The sequence below is a fragment of the Euleptes europaea genome, chromosome 3 (genome assembly GCF_029931775.1).
Source record: "Euleptes europaea isolate rEulEur1 chromosome 3, rEulEur1.hap1, whole genome shotgun sequence".
Lineage (NCBI taxonomy): Eukaryota > Metazoa > Chordata > Lepidosauria > Squamata > Sphaerodactylidae > Euleptes > Euleptes europaea.
Window position 1 is genome coordinate 124,638,470 of NC_079314.1, and position 25,088 is coordinate 124,663,557.

General features: G+C 54.4%; 1 protein-coding gene across 1 annotated transcript in view; it reads right to left on the reverse strand.

The window, feature by feature from the left end:
• Positions 1-17,081, reverse strand: part of SND1 (staphylococcal nuclease and tudor domain containing 1) — a 229,722-nt gene extending 212,641 nt beyond the window's left edge. Inside the window, exons 1-9 of the mRNA XM_056845986.1 lie at positions 17,037-17,081; positions 13,681-13,830; positions 8,942-9,062; positions 5,886-5,964; positions 3,526-3,686; positions 3,274-3,365; positions 2,606-2,764; positions 1,776-1,882; positions 1,244-1,334 (exon numbers count right to left, since the gene is read on the reverse strand). Of these exons, the coding sequence (XP_056701964.1) occupies positions 1,244-1,334; positions 1,776-1,882; positions 2,606-2,764; positions 3,274-3,365; positions 3,526-3,686; positions 5,886-5,964; positions 8,942-9,062; positions 13,681-13,830; positions 17,037-17,039 (963 nt within the window). The 5' untranslated portion in view covers positions 17,040-17,081. The remainder of the gene's footprint in view (positions 1-1,243; positions 1,335-1,775; positions 1,883-2,605; positions 2,765-3,273; positions 3,366-3,525; positions 3,687-5,885; positions 5,965-8,941; positions 9,063-13,680; positions 13,831-17,036) is intronic.
• Between the last annotated feature and the right edge of the window lie 8,007 nt (positions 17,082-25,088).

Here is a 25,088-nt window from a genome sequence, read left to right on the forward strand (position 1 = left end):
GCTTCTCCCCGTCTGTTCTCTCCACACCGTGCATAATTTTATAGACCTCTATCATGTCTCCCCTCAGCCGCCTTCTTTCCAAGCTAAACAACCCACTCCAAACTGGAGGAGTGGGCATTAAAATAGCAAATGAGATTCAGTGTGCGCAAGTGTAAAGTGATGCATATTGGGGCAAAAAATCCCAACTTCACATATACACTGATGGAATCTGTGTCGGGATCTTGGGGTGATAGTGGATTGCTCGATGAAGATGTCAACCCAGTGTGCGGCTGCTGTGAAAAAGGCAGATTCCATGCTGGCCATAATTAGACAAGGAATAGAGACTAAAACTGCTGCTCTCATACCGCCCTTGTACACATCTATGGTGAGACCACACTTGGAATACTGCGTACAGTTCTGGTCACCACACCTTAAAAAAGGATACCACAGAGCTTGAGAAGGTGCAGAAAAGAGCAACCAAAATGACCAGGGGACCAGAGCAACTGCCCTATGAGGAGCAGTTAAAGCGCTTAGGGCTGTTTAGCTTGGAAAGAAGGTGTTTAATGGGAGACATGATAAAGGTCTGTAAAATTATGCAGTTTGGAGAGAGTGGACAGGGAGAAGCTTTTCTCCCTCTCTCATAATACTAGAAGGCAGGGTCATCTACTGAAGCTGGAGGGTGAGAGATTCAAAACAGATAAAAGGAAGTGTTTCTTCACACAACACATAGTTAAATGGTAAAACTCCCTGCCCCAGGATGTGGTGATGGCTGCCAACTTGGAAGGCTTTAAGAGGATTGTGGACATGTTCATGGAGGAGAGGGCTATCCGTGGCTACTAGTAAAAATGGATACTAGTCATGATGCACAACCATTCTCTCCAGGATCAGAGGAGCATGCCTGTTATATCAGGTGCTGTGGAACACAGGCAGGACGATGCTGCTTCAGCCGTCTTGCTTGTGGGCTTCCTGGAGGCACCTGGTTGGCCACGGTGTGAGCAGACTGCTGGGACTTGATGGGCCTCCTGGGTCTGACCCAGGAGGCCTTTCTGGTGTTCTTATGAGCTCTGAAGGACACCCTGCCCAACGCTCCAAGCAGCTACCAGTCAAGGGGATGCAGGTTTACTCAAAGTTTGGGCAGAGCTTCCGTGCCAGAGAAGTCTGCCAATCCTGCCTCCACAGCTGCCCGGGCTCATCGAGGGCAGCGGCCAGCACAGCCTTCCCTGGGTGGCCCCACAGATGACCCTCTAACCAGCATGTGACCCACCTTGGCAACAAACTGCTTGTCCTTCTGGTCCAAGTTGGCAGTCGGGGCCACGTAGTCCCTCCAGATCCTCAGCTTGCGTTCTTTGGCATACCTGGCATTAGATTGGCACACAGAAGGAGAGGAGGCTTAACACGGGGCCCAGCTGAAGTTTTCTCACACTTACCCGCCGTCCCCCCCCCCCATCCCGCGATCTTATCAGGCATTCTTTTCAGTCTCACCCTTTGGGACAGAGTTGTGGCATTTGTACGTATCGATACAACTGGTGAACCTGAGCTCAGGAAGGGCACTCTTGTCTGGGCAAGTCAGTGAGTTGGGCAGGAGGAAGTTCTGCTCGCTGAGCTCCTTCCTTGAAGGAGACCTGAGCAGGCTGGAGAACGACCCCACTGCAGCATCCCTCCCTCGAGCCTCCCAGAGAGGGAGGATGCAGGCCCAGCCTCACCCGTGCCCCCAAGGGAGCCCCCCCCCCCAGGCCCTTCCAAAGCAGAGCCCAGCAGCTGAAGCACTCGGGGAAGGGTGGCCAGCCAAGAGCTACCTTTCTGCGGCACGCAGCTTCTCAGCTCCTCGGGTGTAGACCGCAATAGACCAGTCCACGCAGCGAGCAAAGCCTTCCTTCAGAAGCAGCTCTGTGATGTTCCCATTCTGAAGCCAGGAAAAGAACAGTTACCGTTGCTCCCCAGCCACTCGGCTTCGGTCCCCAGCACCGCTCAGCCTCACGCCTCCCACAAAGGGCTCAGCCCACGGCATTTCCTCACCCACAAGCAATAAGAAAAAGATCTGTCACCTAGAAATTCAACACAGCTAGGACAGGGGTGAGGGGGGGGTGGGGTTTCACCCAGTGTCCCTCAGGAAGAACACGGGGGTTGAGCTTCGCCAGGTGGCTCTCCCATCACTCCAGAACCCAGCCACAAGGCAGTCCTGGGCCCAGAAACCAGCAGGCAGGCTTCCTCATCACCAGCCGCGCTCTCCGGACAGCCTGCTCCCTTCCGGCGCTCCCTCAGAGGACTGTCTGCCTGGCGAGAGCCAGGTCATGGGCTTCTCTGTGGTACCCCAAGTCCCCGGAACAGCTTCCCGGAGTGGGCGCAGAGGCACCTTCACCTCCTGCATTTAGCAAGGCATGGAAAAGAGGGCTTTGTGGGGAAGGGAAATTCTCTCAGCAGATTCGATGACACCTGCAGCTTGTGTGGGGTTTCTAGCTTGCTGCCTGGTTTTGTGAGCAGGGACTGGAACTTCTCTCAATGACACTCACTCAGTGCCAAGCCCACCAATCAGTGACATGAACAGCCAGGACAACTCCAAGCTCAGGCACAGACTCTGGTGGTGGCCTCCACAGCACCCGGCCTTCCGGCACCCGGCCCCACCTACCGGGTGAAGGATGGTGCCCAGGATGTTCTGGTTGTGGCAGCTCTCCAGGACAATCTGCACGTCTCTTTGCAGCAGCCGGGACTCCGTGAAGAATTTGGCTTCTGCCGCAAAGGGCTCCGGCGTCTCGGTGCCATCTGCTTCCCGCTTGAACGTGGGGCACTAGCAGGAGACCAGGCAGGTCAGGGCAGGGAGCCCCCAAACGCAGCAGGCGGCAGAAAGGGGCAGTGCCGGCGGCTGCTTCCCCAACCTCTCGCCTCCTCTTGGCTTCAGCGGCATTTGAGCAAATGCATGCTGGCACATGTGTGAGTGCAGCTGACGCCACGCACTCACACCTGATCGCCTCCAATTAATGTGCGAACTCAGTCAGAAGGAAAGACAGCCCCAGTCTGCCGGAGGACAGCTTCCGACACAGGGTCACTTCACTCTTCAGTGAGGTCCTTTGCTCAGAAACCGGAATCTGGGCCAGTGCCACAAGTCCCCCATGCCTGAGTTGCCGGGTCCTTTGACGCTGCAGAACGAGCCCCGTCACACAGCAGAGCCAGGAACTAAGGCCTAACCCCCACCCCACCCTTTGCCCAGGCAGCAGCAGCAGGTGCAGCCATCCGAGAGGGCCAGAGAGGCAGCAGAGCAGCACGGGGAGGGATCGTGCACAAGGGGAGAAGGCTCACCTTGATGCCAGAGAGCATGACTGTGACCAGGTAATTGTCAGGGAGGAGCAGGGCACGCACCACACTCCCGTCCCGGACGTGTTCAATGATAGCTGCAGGAAGAGAACCAAGGTGCTCAGCCCCCGCCACTTCCACCGGGCTTTCCACTGCCCCACCCAGGATCGAGGGGAAAGCAAGCTCAGAGCACCCCCACCTCCACTGACCTCTGCCCCAAAACACAGCCTCCCCATGCTGCCACAGCAAATGACTCACCGTTGACGGGCTTCTGGTGCATGGCATCGACAAAGTGCCGGGGGTTCTCAATGGTGTACTTAAGGTCACGGACGGTGTGGGAGCCGGTCCCGTCACTCCACATGCCCTTCTTGGCAATCCGGGCCTGATCTTCCAGCTCAGCCAATCTGCTCTGCTCAGGGCTGGGGAAAGTCTTCCATCAGACAGAGATCCAAGCGCACAGAGTGGCCCCACGCAGAGACTGACCGAGGGCCCGTCCCGAGCAAATCCCACCAGGCCCTCGCTTCCGGGGACCTTTTTGCCAGGGACTGAACCCCAGAAGGCAGCAAATCCCCCCCCACAAACCAGCCCCCCCCCCACTGAAACAAGCAGCCATCTAATGCCCTGGTCAAAAGAATCCTCATCAGCAAGCGCAATGAATTTCCAACCAACGGGCTAGACCAAGACAGACCAGCTAACAATTCATGCAGGGAAACTGGTGGGGGCTACCCCACCCCTTCCCCATGGCTCAAGGCAGCTTACATTACAGAATGAATAAACCCCAAACAATCCCCCCATACAAGCCTGCGGTCTCTCCTCCATTAACCCCCCTGGTGAATCAAAGCAGGCGTGCAGAGCCTCCGAACAGTTCCCAAGGACGGCGCACCCCTCCCCGGGGAGCCCAATCCACTGATGGGCTGTGCAGAAGCAGAAGGGGCGCAGGAGGAGGAGGAGGTTTTTAGATGCTGACTTTTCCTGCCACTTAAGGCAGAATCAAACCGGCTTACAATCACCTTCCCTTCCCCTCCCCACAACAGGCATCCCGTGAGGTAGTTGAGGCTGAAAGAGCTCAAAGAGAGCTGTGACTAGCCCAAGGTCACCCAACAGGCTTCATGCGGAGGAGTGGGGAAACCAACCCGGTTCTCCAGATTACAGGCCACTGCTCCAAACCACCATTCTTAACCACTACACCTCGCTGGCAGGGCCTCATCAGCGCCAGCCTCAGTGCGGGAGCCAGAAGGCGGCACTCTGAAGACCATCCATTGGTGCGTGGGGAGATGTGGGGAGAGACGGGCCTCCAGTTATGTGGGGCCCCCAGGGCCATGCAAAGGGTCTCAAGGTCATAACTGGCCCCTTGAACCCAACTCAGATATAAACTAGCAGCCAATGAAGCTGTTTTACAACAGAGGGGGATGCCTCTGACCTCGGGGGAAACTGGCCAGAGGCCTCCCCCGTAGACTAGACCCGGACCATGGCAGGGCCGCTCCCTGCTGGACCGGCCGCAGGGGGTGGCCCCGTACTGACCAGGGCCACAGAGTTCCTTCACTGAGACTTCACCAACCACCCAGGCCAGAACCAGGCAGCGTTGGGGCACCGCCTCCTTTTCTAACGGCTGTGCCCCAGCCTACTTCACGCCATTCCCACTGCCAAGGCAGCCTCTCCTGGGGGCAAAGCAGCAGCTGCCCACCAGGCCATGGAAGGATCTCCACAGCCCTGGCCGTGACTCAGGAAGCGTGCCACCTGCCTCAATGTGCAGTTCCCACACAGGCTGAGTGCGAGCCAGGACAGACTGGGCCTCAGGGGAAACTGCGTGGCAGGAAGCCCAGCAGGACCAGCAGAGAGACCCGGCTGCCTTTAGCCCCCTCCAAAGGCCCCCAGAGTATCAGAGGAGCCAGCAGGCTGCTCAGCCCGCTTGTCTGAAACACAGCAGGGTCCTGGCCCTAAAGGCAGTCCAGTGTAGCCTCCCACTCAGCTGCCAAGCGCGGCACCAGTCACTCCCGGCCTCTGATACGTCCAGCAATGTGCCAGGCGCTGCACTACTACAGGCAAGGCTGGCAGAAATGTATCGGGAAGGAAAGAGCCCCGAGAGGTCTGCAAAGTCACTGGACACTACGCAGAGGAGACCTCCCCACCTGCCTCAGTGGCCATACTGCCTGGGGGCAGTTGCTCCGGGCTCCCAATCCCCGGCACAGCAGGAGAACGCAGCCCTCCCCGACGCCGCCTCGAACCACGGGGGCCCCAATTAACGTGGCTGCCGCAACAGACAGGAGAGCCCAGCGTGAAGGCTTGCCTGCTCCCATCTGGCCATGTTCAGGCTGAGCTGCGACCAGCTTGGGGGGGGGGGGGAGCCAGAAAGGGAGCTCTGCCAGTTTCCAGATCCTCACTCCACAGAGCCAAAAAGCCCACCATGGCAATGCACAGAGGACCCTGAAGTTGTAATCTGGAAAGGCCCCAAGGAAGCAGCCCACTGGAGGCCTCCAAGGGCCTCCAGGGGGCCCTCCAGCAGGAGCTCCAAGCCCCCACCCACCCACACCCCCACTACAGAAAGCCCCAGAGAGCCTGCACCCCAGCAGAGGAGAAACCCAGCAGTTGGATCCTTCCCTGGGTGTCAGGTGACGTACTTGTTGGCACGGATTCCTTCTCGGCGACCTGCCAAGCCTTCCGCCACCAGCGACTCGGCGATGTTCTCCCCGGTCGTGTCTGGCAAGAAAAGACAGAAGCGGTCACAGGGCAGTCAAGGGAGAACGGAGCAGCAGGACCCCAAGGGGCCAACCCTGCCCGGGCCCCCCAGGCTTCACGCCGCACACGGGGGAGTTGACAGCTCACCCCCTCCACCCCCTCCACAAGCCCAACTCAGCCACAAAGAGAACCACCATCTACATCCCCACCAGCACCTGGCCACAATCCCACAACAGCAGGGAGGGTCTTCAGCCAGGTGAACATGCACACCTGCGCTCACCCATTCCCTTACACGCAAGTAGGGCTCTCTTGGGATGAGAGTGCGCTCTCTGGAAAGGACTCACCCGGGGGGAGCAGACACCCAGCCTCCCCAGAGCAGCAACAAGCTTGCTCCCCCTGCACAGCACAGCAGGCAGAGCGGGCAGCAGCTCTAAGTGGCCTTCCAGCCATTGGCCTGCCAGGGCGGGGGGGGGGAGGGAAGGGTGCCCCTTTTCACTGCTCTTAACCACTACGCCACGCTGGCTCTCCGGTATATAAAAATATATAGTGCAGTGCAGGGTGATTTGCTAGGGGCCCTGGAGATGGCTAAAGCCCAGGGCAAGGAGTGTGGCTTAGCTTGGGGGAAGAACCCAGCCCCCAGCTGAGAAGACCTGGCCGTGGGGACTCAACTCAGCAAGAGCCACAGAGATGTGGCTGCCCCAGCAAGGAAGCTAAACGCCCCCCCCCTTGCCAGGAGCCCACCCGACTATCAATGGGCTGTTCCTTTATGCTCCAAAAAACATGGCTGTGACCCGTGGGTCGGGGCTCAGAACCATGGCGATGTAAGCCCCACTTCAGAGTCAATCTAAAGAGTGGGAATAGGGGCGCACACACACACACCCCACACTGGGATGCTGCAAGCAAACGGCTCATTAAAAGATGCCCAAACAAACCTCAAGCAGATCAAGTCAAGCCTGAACTCTCCCTGGAAGCGGCTGTCATACTTTGGTCACATCATGAGAAGACCAGAGTGACTGGAAAAGACAGTAATGCTAGGAAAAGTGGAAGGCAGCAGGAAAAGGGGGAAACCCATCATGGGACGTATTGACTCAATCGAGGCAGCCACGGACCTCCGTTTGCAAGATCTGAGCCAGGCTGTTAACGACACGGTGATTTAGAGGCCATCAATCCGTAGGGTCGCCTTAAGTTGGAAGCGACTTGACAGCACGTAACAAACACAAGCACACAAACTTGTGGTTAAAAGGGAAAGCACAGAAGCAGGATTCCGGCATAGCTCCCCCCTCCCCCAGGCTTCCCCCCCACACACACACAATGGGAAATTCTACCTTCAGCCACGTCGTTTCTCTCAGGAAACGTAGCTGTCCTTTCCCGAAGAAAGTCCGTCCAGCTCCCTCCCTGACAGAAGCAGACCCCTGAAGGGTGAGCCTCGATCCCGAGGCCTGCAGTCCCCTCCTTTCCTTACGTGGCGACCCACAGGGGCTCCCCTCAATGCCCTTCACATCACGGACAGAATTGCCCAGACATCTTCTGCCAATGCACAGCAAAGAGAAGCATCCCCCCCCACCCCCCGCCAGAACCCAAAAGGCAGCCAGCAGCACCCGATGGAAAGCCACAGGCCAGGGAGCAGGAAAAGGATCATTTTGCCGCTCGCCCTGCCCACCCTGGGCGGCCAATGGTGCATCATCATTGTCCACATGGAAGGGGGCAGAAAGAGGGTACTCGCATGGCAACACCAAGGAGAGGCAGGAGGGAGCACGCAGAGAGGGAGAGGAAACGAGTCTGCCCGGTCCAGACCTCTGAGAGGCCACCAAGGTGTCATTTTGACCAGGAATCAACTTGAGAAGCAGTTTGCCTCTGGGGAGTCCTTCGAGGAGAGAAGCCCTTTTCTCACCCCTGTCTGGAGACCAAGCAGGGCTCTTCAAACAATGAACGTGTTAAGGTAACGTGTTGTGGAAGAGTAGGTGGGATGACAGAACCCCCAGTATGCAAAGAGGTGGGCAGGCAAAGGTTTGCATGGGGCTAAAAGGCTCAGCTCCTGGGAGAGGCTTTTCCAGAACAGAAAATCATAGCGGCGAACGTGTGCCAGCCATCCAAGCGTGTGCCAGCCATCCAAGCGTGAACCACGCATGCCAGGGCCCTGAAACAATTGCACAAGGTGCTCCTGTTTGCTTGTTTGTCACTTATTGCACAAGCGCGTGTGTGCCACTTCCTAACAAAAGACTTGCAACAAACAGTGTTTGGACGGTGGAATCTTTCCAGGTTATTACTCAATGCATCGATCACCCGTGGATGTTAAGCCGTGCTCTCACTCAGCTGCACAAAGAGGCCTGCTTACACCGGCTCACGCTGGTTGACCCTCTCTGCTCTGAGTGTTTACAGAGGGCAACTCTTGCACTGGACAACACTGCCGGCCCCTGAACAAGAGAGGGAGACGCGTCCTGGGAAGACCTTCCTGACAGAAGGATGTCTGCAGGGCAACGGGCACACCCTCTTCTCTTCAGCACAGAGGCCGGCAGTATGTCCAGCATGGCTGACCTCACTGCACTGGTGGCGGGCCAGGCTAGGATTTGGGAGACTTGGGTTCGAATCCCTGCTCTGCCACAAAAGCTCTGTGTGTGGCCTCAAGCCACTGTCAGCCTAACCGACCCCAACAGGAGCCGCGGAGGAGGATGCCGCCAGCTGCTTTGGGTCCCCCACGTGGGGAGGAAAGCAAGACGCCGTCATCTAAATAAATCCATGTAAAGAGCAAAGACCAAGAACTCTACTGACCATCTGGTTCCATGACTCAGAGAAGCACAAAAGGCAAAATTGAACTCAAGCTGGGCCCCCCCCCCCATTGGCCCAGAGCTGGTGGTGGTGCTGAGCCACCCCATCCCACGGCCCTCCCAGCAGAGTGGCAAAAGGAGGGGAGGGGGTCACGGCCGTGGGTGGGACACGACCAGCCCGACAGAGCTTTGCTGCACCCAGAGCGCGGGGATGCCTGCTCAGCCGTTCTCACCTTTCCCCAGGTACACCATCCCGTACTCCCGGCCTTGTACAGTCTTGTACTCCACGGTGAAGCAAACCTCCTTCCCTATCAGCTTCTTCCGCAGGAATTCACGTGCCGGAAAGCCCCAGGGCTGTGAGGAAAAGCAAGAAGGCCCGGGTCAGTGGTGGCTGAAGTCTCACGGCTCCCGCCTCCCCCTAGGACAAGGCAGTGCTGCTGCAGAAAACCCATCAATGCCCCCCGATCAGGAGATGTGCCTCCGGACCTAGGAGGGCCGACCTCCAGTGCAGACCGACTGTTCACTTTGCCTCACCTCCTCACGGGAGGGGTGGGGGCTCTGCTACTGACAGACTAGGCAGAAGCATCACCAGAACCCACCCACCAAGAAAGTGGGCCCCCAGACTGATGCCCCCCCAGCATCCTCAGGGATGACCTGACTGACCACACATCAACGGCTGATTTTTACAAACCCCAGAGCCTGAGCAGAAGAGGGGCCCAGAGTGGCAGCCCCGGGGGGGGGGGGGGCGCTGATCCCCAGCCATGAGCTTTCCTCGTTAACCATGCCTCCATTCTTCCCTCGGAGGAGCCAGACTTGGGAACAGGCCGGGAGCCAGACCAGCAGGCGGGACCTCTCAGAGGGCACACCCTCACTCTCCCCAAGGGTGGCATGGGAAGGGGGAGCTGACCTCCCATCGTAGGGCAGAACGCAGCCCCACAGAAGGAGTGCTGTGGGCTCAAAAAGGACCAGACGCTCCCACAGAACTGGCAGGGCAACTGCCAAGAGGACGTTTGGCAGGCAGCAGAACCAGCACTTGAATGTCACTCAGTTCCGAAAGTGGCCCAGAGCAAAGTGCGCTCTAAAAGGGCAGGCTGATCCTGCCCTGACCAGGGGGGCTGGACCGGATGGCCTCTATGGCCCCCTCCAACTCCGCGATGCCAAAGCCCAAGAGAACTAAACACGGAAAAACCAGAGCTCCAACTTGGAAATCGCCCTCCGGGACACCCTCTCTGGTGCCTGGGGGCTCTTAGGCTTGGCCACTACGCAACTGGGCAGCTCAGTGGCCCAGCACCCAAGGAGAGAGCCACCCGTGCAAGACACAACGACGCCTCTCGAACCTTCACTGTTCATGCGCTAACTTGTTTCCCAGCCCACCCGCCTTTCTGAGAGTCAAGGTGAATACAGGACAACCTTCCCATCCCTTAGATGCCCCTCTTGTCACAGGCCTGAGAGATAGATAGTCTGAACATGTGGTTTCCCTATGAATCTTGTGAGTAAAAGCATGTAGAGTGAGGCTTCTCTGAACAAAGTAAAGTGGAGTAAAGGTCATGCTGGTTAAAACTCTTTTGAGATAAATAAAACTGCAAAACTACAAGGTTAAGATATGCAATGTTGCCCGCTTGATGGTTGAGTCTGGAATAATATCGGCATCACTTATCCGAGGTGTTCTTCTTGACATTAACAAGAAGGTCATTTCTGCCTGGGAGTTTAAACCCCTCTGATAGCTGCCTTGTGAAGGGATAATGCTAGTCTTCAAACAGTATAACAGATGATGACCTTGCAGTTGTGAACTTGGTGACTTAATGCCACAAGCATAGTAAGGCTTTTTTCACAGACCAGGCGACAATGGCACATCACCACCATGTGTGACTCAATGCCAAGTGGTATTTGTGTAGCCACCCAGGGCAGAAGCTTCTAGCCTCTCAGCTCAGATGACCACTGGTCTGAGAGAATAAAAGCCAGAACCAAACTGCCAGAAGACAGGGAGTTTACGGAAAATGGCTTAGGCTGTCTGACTTCACTCTCTCCACATCTCCAAAGATGTAAAACTTGGAAAGAAATGTTGGTAGAGGACAATGCTGATTGTCTGGCTATCAGCTTTTCTCTGTCTCTTGCATGAGACTAAGAAGGAGTAACTAGCCTTGCTCTCTCCATCTTGAAAGATGTAAAACCTAGGATTGTTAGTGAAGGACAACACTGTTGTCTGGTCATTAGCTTTCCTCATCTCTTGCGTGAGATGTAAGAACTGAGTTAGTTCTTGGCCATGGATCATTCTATTATTTCATATCTTGCGTGATAAGGAACTCTACCATTTCACAAGTTCTTTGTGAGAATGGGAAAGACTCTTTGAGAGGGATTCATGTCCAGATGACCTGCTAAGGCTGGATGCCTGGAATGAATGCTTGTGGACTATTCCAAATGATGGAGGCTCTTAGTATTCCTACTAACCTTATTGTGGGGTCTAAGAGTATTGGATCAGTTCCATATTTGGAAACACTGACATCTCATTAATCCTAGCAGGGATTGATGGGTTCTCACTGAATGATCTAAATGGTCTGACTTGGCTTTCCTTGAGAAACATGGAAGTTGTGAAACCCAAGTTACAGAACTGGTCTCTTCAGTTCTCAGAACCAGGATTCTTAGATACTCTTAGAGATTCCTCTAAGCAACCAGAGATATCTCTCAGGGTAGTCAGAGGTTTCCTCAACAACAGAGGAAGCTTCCACACTCAGTGACAATGAGCGGCATACACAGTATGCATACACAGATTACATTATGTCTATAGAGCTCTTACCTGGAACTAAGGTTCATACAGGTTCTCTCTACATATTGAATTTAAAGCTACACAGTCTTGTAAATGACTGACTTCAGCTTTACAAGAATCAGCTGTCTCTGATCTAGAACAGTATTCCAATGAACCAAAGGCTCATTAAATATTTTGGACTATAGCTCTCAAATAAACTAAAAACCTGAGAATCAAAGATATGGTAAAGACACAGAAACATGAGAAAGACTATGTTCTTACAGAAAAGGTTTGCAATGTCCTGAATATAAGCTAGGAGAAGTTTAGAAATAAGGTTGTATTTTGCATTAAGATGTTTTTAACTATGAATTTCTCTCCTTATACTAATCATATTTTGACAGGCTTTCTGTAAACTGATTTATTCATGAATGAAATGCATTACAGGTTTAATTGGTTCTTGTGGGTTATCCGGGCTGTGTAACCGTGGTCTTGGTATTTTCTTTCCCGACGTTTCGCCAGCAGCTGTGGCAGGCATCTTCAGAGGAGTAACACTGAAGGAAAGTGTCTCTCGGTGTCAAGTGTGTAGGAAGAGTAATATATAGTCAGAAAGGGGTTGGGTTGAGCTGAATCATTGTCCTGCAAAAAGTATCAAAGGTAATGTCCCAATCATTGTCCTGTAAGCATCAAGATAATGTGCTAATGAGGGTGTGGTATGTTAATACAGAACCATTGTATCCTGAAGTGATCTGTTAATGTGTGAAATCCAAAGCTAATCTGCATGGCTATTGTGGACTGTAGTCTTTGTTAGTCTGGAGGTTTTCAGGACAGGAAGCCAAGCCTTATTCATTCTTAAACTCTCTTCTTTTCTGTTAAAGTTGTGCTGATGTTTATGAATTTCAATGGCTTCTCTGTGCAATCTGACAAAATAGTTGGTAGAATTGTCCAGTCTTTCAGTGTCTTGGAGTAAGACCCTGTGTCCTGTTTGTGTCAGTCCATGTTCAGCCACTGCTGATTTCTCAGGTTGGACAAGTCTGCAGTATCTTTCATGTTCTTTGAAACCTTGTTTGTATGCCGCGTTTTGTTGTCCCGATGTAAACTTGTCCACAGCTGCAAGGTATACGATATACTCCTGCAGAGGTGATGGGGTATTTTGTCTTTTGCTGATCGTAGCATCTGTTGTATTTTCTTGGTGGGTTTAAACACTGTTTGTAGGTTATGTTTTTTCAAAAGTTTCTCCATCCTATCAGTGACTCCTTTAATAAATGGCAAGAATACCTTTCCTATGGGAGACTGTTTTTCCTGAGTTTTCTGATTTTTGTTTGGTTTAATGGCCCTTCTGATTTCATTTCTGGAATAGCCGTTTGCTAGCAGTGATTGATTTAGATGATTAGTTTGTTCCTTGAGAAACTGTGGTTCACAGATCCGTCTTGCACGGTCCATTAATGTTTTGATTATTCCTCTTTTCTGTCGGGGGTGGTGGTTGGAGTTTTTGTGTAAGTAGCGATCTGTGTGAGTTTAAGGTTAGAAAACCTTACATATAGAAATTGCTTATAAAGATTGTTTAAAACTGCTTGCGTATATCATAATGTATTTTATGACATGTTTTGAGAGTGTGTAAATATTCATATATATATATATATATATATTATGTGAAATAAACGTTATTTAAAGAAAGTTCCTTGTTTATAAATTTTCTGGCACACTTCAATAGAAAGCCTACAGTAGTGGGAATTATCATTGACTCCTGTCTGTGAGGTCTCGCTGAATAAGATAGCTTCACTTCTCAGTAAGTGATACATTCTAAGAGTGTAGACCCCTTAACGACACGAGCCGTGACACTCTGACCCACGGCCACAAGCAGCCCAGCACCGGTGCAGACGGCGCGCCACGAGACAAAACTCTCAGACGTGCAGGGGATGATCCCAGGCGACAGAATCCTCAAGAGGGGCTGTCCAGGGGTGGGGGCCCTCTACTTGCCACCACTAAGCCCGGCTATGCCCCCCCAAACACAATGACCAGCGCCAAGTCCTCACAGGGCCACCCCTCCACCACACCCCCGGGTCCCCTTTGCCACATTACGCTTGCCCGTCTGAGCCACTCACAAAGCCAGCCAGGCTGAACTTTTGCCTGGGGCAAGAAGGCAGCACGGGCCACGTGGGCCCACCCAGAGCAGCTTCCCCTCTTGCACCAAGGGGTCAGTGACCGGTGCCTGCAGACCCAAGCGCCTACCTCATCCGGGGTGTCCTTGGCCTCTGGCTGACCTGCAGCTGCCCGACGGGCAAGGTTTCCGGCTCGGATGTTGCTGAGGTTGATCTGCCTCTCGGGAGGCGGCCCTCCGCGGGGTTGGCCTCGGACGATGATGGCACAGCCGGAGAGCACCTGGGGGGAGAAAGGGAGAGCGTCAACGCCCGAGTCCCTGCCCAGCCCACAGGCTGTCCTGCAACCTCAGACCTCTGCTCTGGCCCAAAGACCAGCCAGCCAGATGCCTCTGGGAATCCCACAAGGAGGGCAGGAAGGCCACCAGAAAAGCCTTCAGGGGCAGGAACCCTTGGCTGGCAACACCCGGCAGCAGCACCCACCGGACACTGGCACCATTCTCAAGGGCCCCGTGTTACACGGTCACCCCGCACCCCATCACAGGGCTTGGGCACGACCCTCACCCCTGTCTCCCATGCCCTCCTGTCCTACCAGCCAAGCTCCCCACCCCCCTCAGCACAGCCACAGCAGCCAGCCCAAGAACAGCTGGAGGGGGGGTGCTGCGCCCCCACCACCCTCCCCTGGCTGAACAGAGCGCGCAAACAGACGCCAGGCAGCCATTCCAAACAAAGTTCTGGATTAGGCCCAAGGTCAACAGGCTGTTAAGAGAAACAAAAGCAGTCAACAGAGGAACCCACGGCTCCCTTGCGGTGCGCTGCTGTTCCCATGACCAGTCCTCTTTACATACTTCGGGCTACAACAGACCAGGGACTACGCAGAATGGCGACTCCCAACAACAGCGGCCCAAAGCCAGGAGCCCAACCCAGCAACGGGCCTAGATGCCAACTCTGTCCCCATGTGTTCACTGCATTGGACAGGGTACGTCTTTCTGCCCTCATAAGGGCCACCAACGCAGCCAACAAATTAAAACATATGTAAGATAACGACGCCTTTAAAACAATTAAAAGCAACAGAAAACACCTCATTAAAACAATCAAAACCAAAGTTAAAATACACACAAAACCTAAAAGGAACAATTAAAACAGTGGGAAGGAGGGATCACAGAGGGAATGTCAAGCAAAACAAAGACGCCTTCACCCACTGGCAGAAGATGGCAGCAGAAGGCGACAGACGAGTCTCTCCGAAGAGAGAGTTCCCGAGCTTTGGTGCCATGACCGAGAAGGCCCTCTCCTGGTTCCCCACCTGCCTGATCTCAGAAGGTGGGGACACCCAAAGCAGGGCCTCCGAAGCCTACCGTAAAGGCTGGGCAGGTTCACGGAGGGCTTTGAAGGTCAGCACCAGACCCTGGATTGGGCCCAGAAACATCTTGGGAGCCGGCGTCAACAGGCCAGGAACTGGAGCGAGATGGGTCCCTACAACCCACCCCCAGTGAACATCCTGCCCTCAGTGAAGTTTCTGAACGCTTCTCAAGGGCAGCCCCTACGTAGAGCACATTGCAGTAATCCAATCTAAACGTGACCAGCTGCCAGATCTTTCCTGCCCAGAAAAGGCTGCAGCTGGCTAATGGGTCGAAGCTAGTAAAAGGCACTCCAGGCCAGCGCTGTCAAAAGTACTCAGGCGAAACTACTACAGGACTTAACACCAGCTACACTGGATGCCATCATGTGCCAGCAATGGACGCCCTCCTACTGCCTGCCCTGGACCAACAGGGTCGGCACCTACGTGACAGGATCAACAAGCACAAATCTGATAAGGAACCACGGCATTCAAAAAATCAGTGGGGGAAACGTCTTAGGCTTTCAGGACATACCGCTGCAGATCTGAAAGCCGCTGCTCCGCCAAAACAATCAAGGGGAACACACATTACCCCGGAAATGCTGAATTAGACCTCAGGAAGAAATTAAAAGAAACACAATCCCTCATCCTGGCTTAAACACAGACTTGGATTTCCTTAGTCACTATGATTTCTATTACATTGAACAGAACTCACCTTCTAGGTTAATTACCGTCAGGTAACAGTCTGCCTTTCAATAACTACAGCAGCTCTTTATGTGTTGCAGCCGAGGACGACCTTCCGCCAATATGAATGTTCTTGCGCTTCAGGCGGTTCCCCCCCCCCTGACTGACCCTGCTTCACAACCCCGTGTTTATTTGCACCCCCTCAGAGAGGCAGGAACCTCCGACCCCTCTCCCCGGCCCCGACGTCCAGCAAACCCCTCTCCCCGGCCCCCTTCGCCGCAAGCCCCCACCTCCCCACCCCTCTCCCCGGGGGGGGGGGGGTTTCTGATATGAACACCTCACAGGATTCCCCTCACGATGGAGTCAGAAGCGGAGGGGCTGGTTTCCGCGCGCCGACTTTCTCCTCAAACCGGCTGACGGTGGCCTCCCTCCCCTCCCCCCCCCACAGACCCCCTGAGAGGGAGGTGGGGCCGAGAGGGCCGTGACTGGCCCAAGGCCGCCCGGCGGGCTGCGTGTGGGGAAACACACCAGGGCCCCCGGCCAGCCTCCGCCGCGCCTGTGGAGGAGCTGTGGGGGGGGGGGGTCAAATCAAGGCCGGTTCTGCTGGCCGTCGAGGTGCTGCTGCCACCCTTTCACCCACAACCACCTGCCACCCCCCTCTCTCGGCACCCTCTGGAGACCTAAGAAGCCCTATTGGGGGGGGGAGAGGCCGAGGGAGCCGGGGAGAAGAGGGGGGGAGGGGGAGGTCTGGGGGGGAGAGGAGGGGGCTCCCTTTCAAGTACCTGACGGGCCTGCCTCTTAGAGGGGAGGGGGCGGGGGGGGGGCTGCTGCTGCTGCTCCTCCTGTGGGCAGCAGAGGGCGTCATCGGAGGGAGGGGGCCACCAGGGGCTCAAGCCCGTCCCCGTGGGAAAGCGGGAGGGGGCGCCGCCCCCCCCCCCCGCGTGCAGAAGAGCAGGCTAGAGCTGCCCCTCGGCGGCGCCCACCGTGCCCGTGCGCCACACGGGGGTGGGGGTCCTTGGCAAGCCGGGCGGGCCGGCCCCCTCCCTCCCCCCCCCAGCTGCTGGCCTCGGACACCGCCCCCCCCACCCGCCCGGCCACGCCGAGGGCTCCAGCAGCCCCCTCCCCCCCTGGCTGCGCTGCTGGGACCTCCGGGGCTGCCCCACATCCGCCGAGGGGGGGGGAGGAGGCAAAGTGTGGGGCCCCCAGCTGCTGCTGCTGCTGCTGGAGCTTTGCAGAGGGGACCCCAAAGGGCGGAGGCGCTGGGGGGTGGGGGGGCGCGGGCTGGGCCCCCTGGAGCGGACCCAGGGCCCCCGACCACCGCCCCGGAAGCCTCCCTGCCGCCTCGAGCGCGGCGCTGGGGCCGCACGACGCCCCTGCAGAGCCGGCCAGGCCGGGAGGGGCGGAAGCGGCGGGAGGCCAGGGGCAAGGCGCTCTGCACGTGCCCAGAGGCTCGCCTCCTGGGCGCTCACCATCTTGACGATGCCGCGCTGGAGGGCCGGGGGGGCGGCGGCGGCGGCGGAGGCCATGGCGCGGCGGCGGCGGCGGCGGCGGGGGGGGGTCGGTGCGGGCTGCGGGGTCTCCTGCGGGGAAAGAGGCGGGGCGGCGGCGCGCGGGCATTTATTCCGGGCCGCCGTTCGGCGCACGCGCAGCACCCGCGGGAGCCCCGCCCCCGGGCGCCGCGCGCCCAATCGGCGGGCCGCTCTCCGGGCCGCGCCCCCCGCGCCGCCGCCCGGCCAATGGGGGAGCCCGGCGGCCGCGGCGGAGGGAAGCGAGCGCGTTCAAACCGCGACGTCGTGGCGGAGGAGGCGGGACTTCCGGGGCACGTTGGCAGAAGGACACGTAGGCAAAGAGAGCCCCCACGTGGGAGGCGAGCAGGAAGCGCCGGGGGCGGCCAGGGCGCATGCGTGCGGCAGGAGAGGGAATCCCGGGGAAAGCCCCCTCGGTCGGCTGCCCGCATGGGCGAGAGGGGGCGGGGCGCCGGTGGGTGGGGCCGCCCCCACGTGTCTTACCGCGCCCCCCCCCACGGGGACTCCCTGGGGGAGGCGGCCTTCCCGTCCGCTGGCGGTGGATCCAGCTGAAAATTCCCAAATATTAGGAAATGGAAATTAGACGGAACTGACATCCAGCAAGTAAACTTTAAATATCTGGGAGTGCTAATACAGGCCTCGGGATCAAACCTGGCCCATTATAACTACATGCTATAATAAAAAATTTCCATTCCAAAGGAGGTCGATATATCCCGGCTGCCCTAATGTCGTATCAGGCAAAGGTTTTGACACAACTACTGTATGGCACATACTTGGGGTTTGTGGGCCCAGGCCTGAAGGCCTTGGAAAAAGTGCAGTCAAAATTCTTACGCTCTATTTTACAAGTACCAAAATGCTTCTCCAATTCTATGATGTGAGTAGAGACAGGCATGATGAGAATTGAAGCTAAAATCCATCTCGTGTCCTTTTACATGTGGGCCAAACTAAATATACAAAAACCCAGCCTCCTTGCAATGATTAGTCTGGACGCATATCGGTCCAAATGGTCCGAGGAGATGCAAAGGACACTGTCCTTCGGTGTTCCTCCTCTGAAGATGCCGGCCACAGCTGCTGGCGAAACGTCAGGAAAGAAAATACCAAGACCACGGTCACACAGCCCGGATAACCTACAAGAACCAATGAACTCTGACCGTGAAAGCCTTCGACAATAGATTGCAACGTTTATAACTTCTGGTCAGGGGTGTTGCACATACGTAATGTAGTGCGTAGAAACACAAAGACCCAATAATGGATACATTTGAATTAGCATAACCTATCAGTGTGGTTTTGAGGCGTGGATTTAGGTGGCTACATGATCTGTAATGGAGAAATGAAACTTAACATTCCTATCTGACACTCCTGGTGTCTTAAATCAAAGGTTTAGGCCTTGTTAAGGCGGCTGGCGGTACCAGGCCTGCAAGGATGATCTCACTAGCACCTGATTCATAATGGCTGCTAGCTTATGCTAACCCAGTGGTCACACACTAGTGGATCTGAACCAAAGAATAATTCTTTACCCCTTATACCTGGGGCTGCATGTCAATTACATATATGTGCTCTCACATGGTATTGTGCTAGATGCTACCCCTTATATTCTGGGCTTAGCATCTTAATAAGTGCAAGTATGCGGACTGAGCATAAAAGCATATATTTCCAATACATTTCCCATAGAATATAATGATTTCAGGCATTACAGTACAAAGACGCAATACATCACGTAAGGGCCCAAATACCCAACACTAAGGACCCCAGGATTAGGATACCCTATTAGAGAATCGGAGGCATTGCAGAGAAAGTGGTGATCTAATGCTCTCTAATGAGCAGAGAAGACCCACCAGTGTCAGGTGCTTTTCTGTTTGATCCTAAATCATTGCTATCCTTATCTTGGACCTTGGTGCCTGCCAAGGCTAACTAAGGAGGTTCCTAGCTGGTCCTTATGAGTGGGAAGCCCGCTTATGAAAACATACTAAGGCCATCTATGGATTCTTTTATTAGCTTCTAACTAAGGAGCAACACTGGGCCTCTTATACTTGAGGCCTGTAACATATGCAAGTGCTTGGTGTAACTATAGTAAGGGATGCCACCTCTTATATGCTGAGAGTGGCATGTTTATAAGTGCAGGTATACTTTATTGAATACAAAGAATATATTTCAAATCAAAGAATACATTTCCAATACATTTCCCATAGCATATAATGATTTCAGGCATTACATTTCCCCCCTTTTCATGAGACTTTGATTTCGTTCAAAGTCAAGGCAAAAAGGCATGACAGGTGTCAGGTGGGCACGGTTTAGCGAAGTTCTTTGGGGAAGGAGCGCAAGACCATGATGGTTCCCGGGGCTCCAGGAGAGGGTTTATCTATGGGCATGGCAACCATGTGTGAGCTTCTGAGAACAGCTTGAATGAGTTGCATAAAACAAGGGATACAGCAAGGCAGAAAAATGATTCCAGCTACAGCACAAGCAAGGAAAAACAGCATTTTCTTCCACCAAGCCCCCCCCCCCAAGATTCCTTCCCACCATGATGCATCCCAAGCACTCTTCCAGGTTTGTATAGGGACATGAGCTACCTTTTGAATATTTGAAACAATATTGAGAACTGCTTCCCCATTATCATCTATTTGAAGGCAACAATTAGAAAAATTAAACTTTCCACACAATCCTCCTTCTTCAGCAAGTAAGTAATCTAAGGTAAGACGATTCTGATAAATTGCTGTGCGCATTTGAGTTTGCTGGTTAGCAGTCAGTTCTAAGGCACCTGCAGTCTGGTTTGTAATTATTTCCAAGACAGCCTGAAGGCGAATGATACGATTCAACATGTATATGGGAGTTCAATACCCAAGAGTCCCATAATTAGCCCAAGATTCAGGGTCATAGTATTCTATGATTCGCTGAGGGGGCCATTCCTCCCCCCACTCTTTGCTACTGATCTGAATGGATCTCTTTACTCTTCTGAGATCATCATACAAAGGGATGCCTAGGGAATTTCCTTGGTTGAGGGCAACAGAAAGAACCCTGGCCTGATTGTGCCGAATGCGCAGGATCCAGCCCAATTCAGGGGCAACTGGGAATAAGCGAAACTTCCACACAACCAAAAGAACCCGTCAGGTGCCACCCAGGGAAGGGAGATGTTGGCTGGCCATCTCCAGAGTGGCCGCAGGGAAGGAAACGTTTGGAAGGGGTTATTTCCTGAACAATTAAACACTTGCACTTTCTTAGTGGGGACACATTTCTCTCCTCTCTGAGTTGCAGAGAAGAAGGAAGTGGGAGGTTGAGGCCACCAGGATGAATGGCTGTCATTTGTCATGAGGGTAGAAGTGCAGAGGGTGTCACCCACAGGTTGGTTAAACTGGGCAGACTTTCTGCGAGCAACACACAGACTCCCAATGATTGAGGTTCTTAGCAGCCAGCGCTGAGGGTGGGCTGTGGGATTATAATAAAGGGAACGTTTCAATTCGGCCAGTGAAGAGGGGTGGACTTCCGATGCATCCCAAGGCCATTGATCCCCAGAGACCGCCTCCCCCACCCCTGCAGACCCAGCAGTTACTGACGTTCAAGATTGAGGCAATTCTCTGACCTAAATCGATGAACAAATTCTTGGTTGGGTCTGGGAGGTGAATAGCTCTGGAAAGTTCTCTATAAAGTGAGGGATGCACAAGGGGACCCTTGGGAGTTGGGATGACTCTAGGAGGAGGGACAGGAGGCAACAAGACCCTTGCAATTGGCTTGAGGGTTGGAGAGGTAAGGTGCGCTTGGCTACTTTTGGCACCTTGCTGTTTAACTGTTACTGCACACACCCAAGGGGTCCTGGGGCAAGGAACACCAGCCCATTTCCCTGTGGAATGCCCTAGGTTCGGGGCAATCACATAATTCTTTCCCATTTCAGTGCATGTCTTAAAAGGGGGTTGAAGGCATGCAGAATTAGCATTTGGAGCAAAACAAAAAGCTTTCATTAAGTGCCTATCCCTCTTAATAAACTCATGACATTGCTAGCAGGTGGAGGGAAAGCAACGGGGGCGGCAGCTACCACCAAGGGTCAGTGCCAGGGGGCTACAAAACAGCATCATAAGGAGGGGGAGAAGGGGACCTTTCAGGGCACTCAGGGATTTCATAGTCAATACAAATACTTTCAGAGTACTGACCTTCAGATGAGGGAACACCACACAAGCTTTGTCTGTGGCACCAGCAAAAAATCAGAGCAAACCCCACCCCAAACAAAAGTCTCAAAAGTTCATAGACACAGTTCATCTAGGACAATTCCTCAGCTTCTGGGCAATCTTCAGACGCAAAGGAGCCAATTGTTCAGCTTGCCACTGGAGATCCTGTTCCGGAACTTGCTTCATGCGGGAACAGTGAATCCAGGCTTTAATTCCTTCCACCTTCACTGCGGTTGGAGTGGAGAGGAGAACTTGCTTCGGCAGGGACCATCTGGGTTGCTCTGGGCTCGGAGAGAGTTCTTTAATCAGCACCCACGATCCCACAGCGGCACACGGGGGTGGGTCAGGCTGCGGAGGAACAGCATTGGCCACCTGTCTGTGAATGGAATACAGAACCTGCTCCAGCTTTTGCAAATATAAAGTCAAATTTCTTTCCCCCCCCCCCATATGGTTCCTTATACACATTTGCCACAAAAGGTCTCCCATACAGTATTTCAAAGGGTGACAAACCATGTTTTGACCCTGGGGCACTTCGAATTCACATTAGGGCAATGGATAGAACCTTGGTCCAGGGAAGGGAAGTTTCTTGGCACAACTTAGAGATGTGCATTTTCAGCGTTCTATTCATGCGCTCAACTTTGCCCGAGGCTTGTGGGCGATAAGCTGAGTGCAAAGACCACTTAATGTCCAAGAAGGTACTAACTGCCTGGGTGACCTCTGATAGGAAGCTGGGGCCATTGTTGGATTCTAACCCCTTGGGAATCGAAAATCTCAGGGCTATGACGCCCAGCAGGGCGGTGACAACTTCCCTCGCTTCCTGGGTTCTGGTCGGGAGAGCTTCCGGCCATCCAGAGAAAAGATCCACGAAAACTAAAAGGTGTTTCTTTCTACCATGCTGGGGCATCTCAGCAAAATCAACCTGCCAGGCTTGCCCGGGGTATTTAGCTGTTCTGAGCCTGGTTGGGGGTTCTTGATGGAAGGGAGGTTTAGGATTTGTTCAGAGACACTCGGGGCAAGTGGTGATCATGCGCTGGACCATAGCACGGAGTCCCTGATTGCAATAGCTCGATTGGAGCCAGTCTGTGAGAGCTTTGATTCCCATGTGGGTTGCTTTGTGCGCTCTTTGAACTACAGCAAAAAGTCCTTCAGATGGGAGCTGTACTCGATCTCCTACCGCCCACCAGCCTTGGACCCATCTTCCCCCCTTTTCAAGAACATCCTGACTGCTGTAAAGGATGGGGTCCGTCTTGCAGGGATCGACCAGGACGAGCGGGCATAGTGGCTCAGGAGCTGGGGGAAGGAGGGCAGCTTTCTTCGCCCAGTGATCTGCGGCATGGTTCCCTTGGGAAATTTCGGAGCTGTCAGCCTGGTGGCCGGGGCAGTGGACAATCGCAAGGGAGGAGGGGAGCCAGAGAACATCCATCAGTTCTTCAAGCAGGGGCTTCATTTTTAAGGGCTTGCCATCTGCGCCTTGAAACCCTCTCTCCTTCCAAAGGGCAGCATGCGAGTGGGCTGCTAGGAAGGCGTAGTGACTGTCTAAAAAGATTGTGGCTGACTTTCCCTGGGCTAGACGGCAGGCGTGGATGAGGGCAAGCAATTTCGCCGCCTGGGCTGAGCATTGGGCAGGCAAAGCAGACATGGATACTGTTTCAAAAGAGGAATCCACTATAGCAAAACCCGTGTGACGGGTGCCATCTGTCCAAAGAAGGAAGAGCCATCTGTCCAAAGAACAAGTTCACTGTCAGGGATAGGATCACACCGGAGATCGTGGCGTCCCCCCCAAGTGGCTTGTAAAACTTCCATGCAATCATGGGGGGGGGCAAACAGGGGCTTTCTGTTCAAGAAGGGTGCAAACGGAGTGGGGGCAGTGGACTTCAAGGGACCCTCCTAGAGTGATTTTCTGAGCTTCTTCCACTGGCGGTTGCAGCCACCGCTCTCACGCAAGCCGGCCAGCCCCGAGCAACAGGATCAAGGCGTTTGGAGAGATAGGCTACTGGCCAGGGGATGGAGGCGAGGCATTGGGCGAGGAGTCCCACTGCACACCCAGAGTTTTCAGTGACAAAGAGGAGGAAGGATCTTTGGGGATCCGGGAGAGCCAGAGCCATGGCTCTAAGAAGAGCTGAGTGCAGGGAATCCCAAGCATCATGGTGAATCTGTGTCCATTCCTAAGCTTGATCTACTCTGAGGAGATCATAGACGGGCTGTGCTAAGACAGAGAAGGAGGGGATCCAGATCCTGGGATACCGGGTGATCCTGAGGAATGCCCTGACTTCTTTGACAGTTCGGGGTTCGGGCATATCAAGGACAGCCTGTACTCGGGAGCTGTGGAGGCTTCTTGTGCCTCCACGGAGCACATAGCCCAGATAGGTTACTTTGGGGGAAAGCCACTGGACTTTTTTCCTGCTGATTTTGTAGCCGCAGGCGGCAAGATGGTTGAGGAGGGCAATGGATGATTTTCTGAGGGTGTCTAAGGAGTCTGAAGCCAGAAGAAGGTCATCAACGTAAGAAACGAGCGTGCACCCCGGGGTCTCTAAGTGGCTGAGATCCATGGTCAGGGCGGCTGCAAATGCGCTCGGGCTGTTTTGGTAGCCCATTGGGAGTCTGGACCACGTGAGCTGGTAGCGGCCACCATTCGTGGCAAGAGGGTCCTGCCACTCGAAGCAGAAGAAGGGAAAGGATTCCGTGGCAAGTGGCATGGAAAAATACGCATCTTTTACATCCACACAGGTGTACCACACTTGGGAAGACTGGAGCGTGGTGAGCAGGGTGTAGGGGTTGGTTACCACAGGGTGGAGGGGGCGGATGCGCCTGTTAACTTCACACAAATCCTGAACAAAATGCCAAGAGCCATTTGGCTTCCGCATTCAGTTTGCAAAGCAAGTCTCTTCCCAAAAGATTGATGGGGCATTGAGGCATGATGAGAAACTTGTGGGCAAGCTTCGGTTCCTGGGGGACCTCAATGGGCAAGGGTGGGAAATGGGAATGTGGTTGCAAGTTCCACCCACCCCCATGACTTCTTTAATTTCAAATGGAATCGTAGGGGTTGATGGATCGGTTAAAACACTGAAGGAAGCCCCGGTGTCGAGGAGACATTGATGGGTTGCACCCCCAATTTTTAACTCGAGCAGAGGGTCAGGGGCAGTCCCTCTGGAGACCCTTCAGGATTGAAAATCCAGAGCAGAGTCATCAAACCCAGCCATCTGATAGGAAAGTGAATGCTGATAAGGAGCCGAGCTGGAGTGAGGAAGGGAGCCGGAATGGGGAGCGGCGTTTGAGATGAATGGGTTGGCAGAACCGGCAGAGGGATGTGCTTTCTGAGACGCGCGGCCACTAGGCGGGCAGAAAGAGTTATGCGCTCCGCGAGGCCAAGAGGGGGGTGGCTGAAAAGAGTGAGGGGGGCCCGGGGAGGGATCCCAATCCGTGGCTGATGATTTCTGCGGGCAGGCATTTTGCCAGTGGCCGTGGTTGCCGTACTACGAGCACTGATTCCTGCCTAGGGTGGATCCCCCCCTACGCTGTCCCTGCCCTCTGGCTCAGATGGAAGGCTCGGAAGGAAAATCATTGTGGATCGCGGTTGCGAGGAGAGTAGCCTGCCGCTTCATTTTCCTATCCTCTTTCTTCTCCCCCGCTTCCCCCCATTGGGTATACACTTCATAGGCGGTCTGCATCAGAACTTCAAGAGTTTGGGCTGTGGGGGCTTGAAGATGTTGCAATTTCTTCCTAATATCAGGAGCGCTCTGGCTGATGAAAGCTATTTTAAGGTTAGGTCCTGTTGCATCAGCATCAGGGTCCTGATCCGTAAAGCAACGGAAAGTGTCTTTTAAGCACTGAAGAAAAT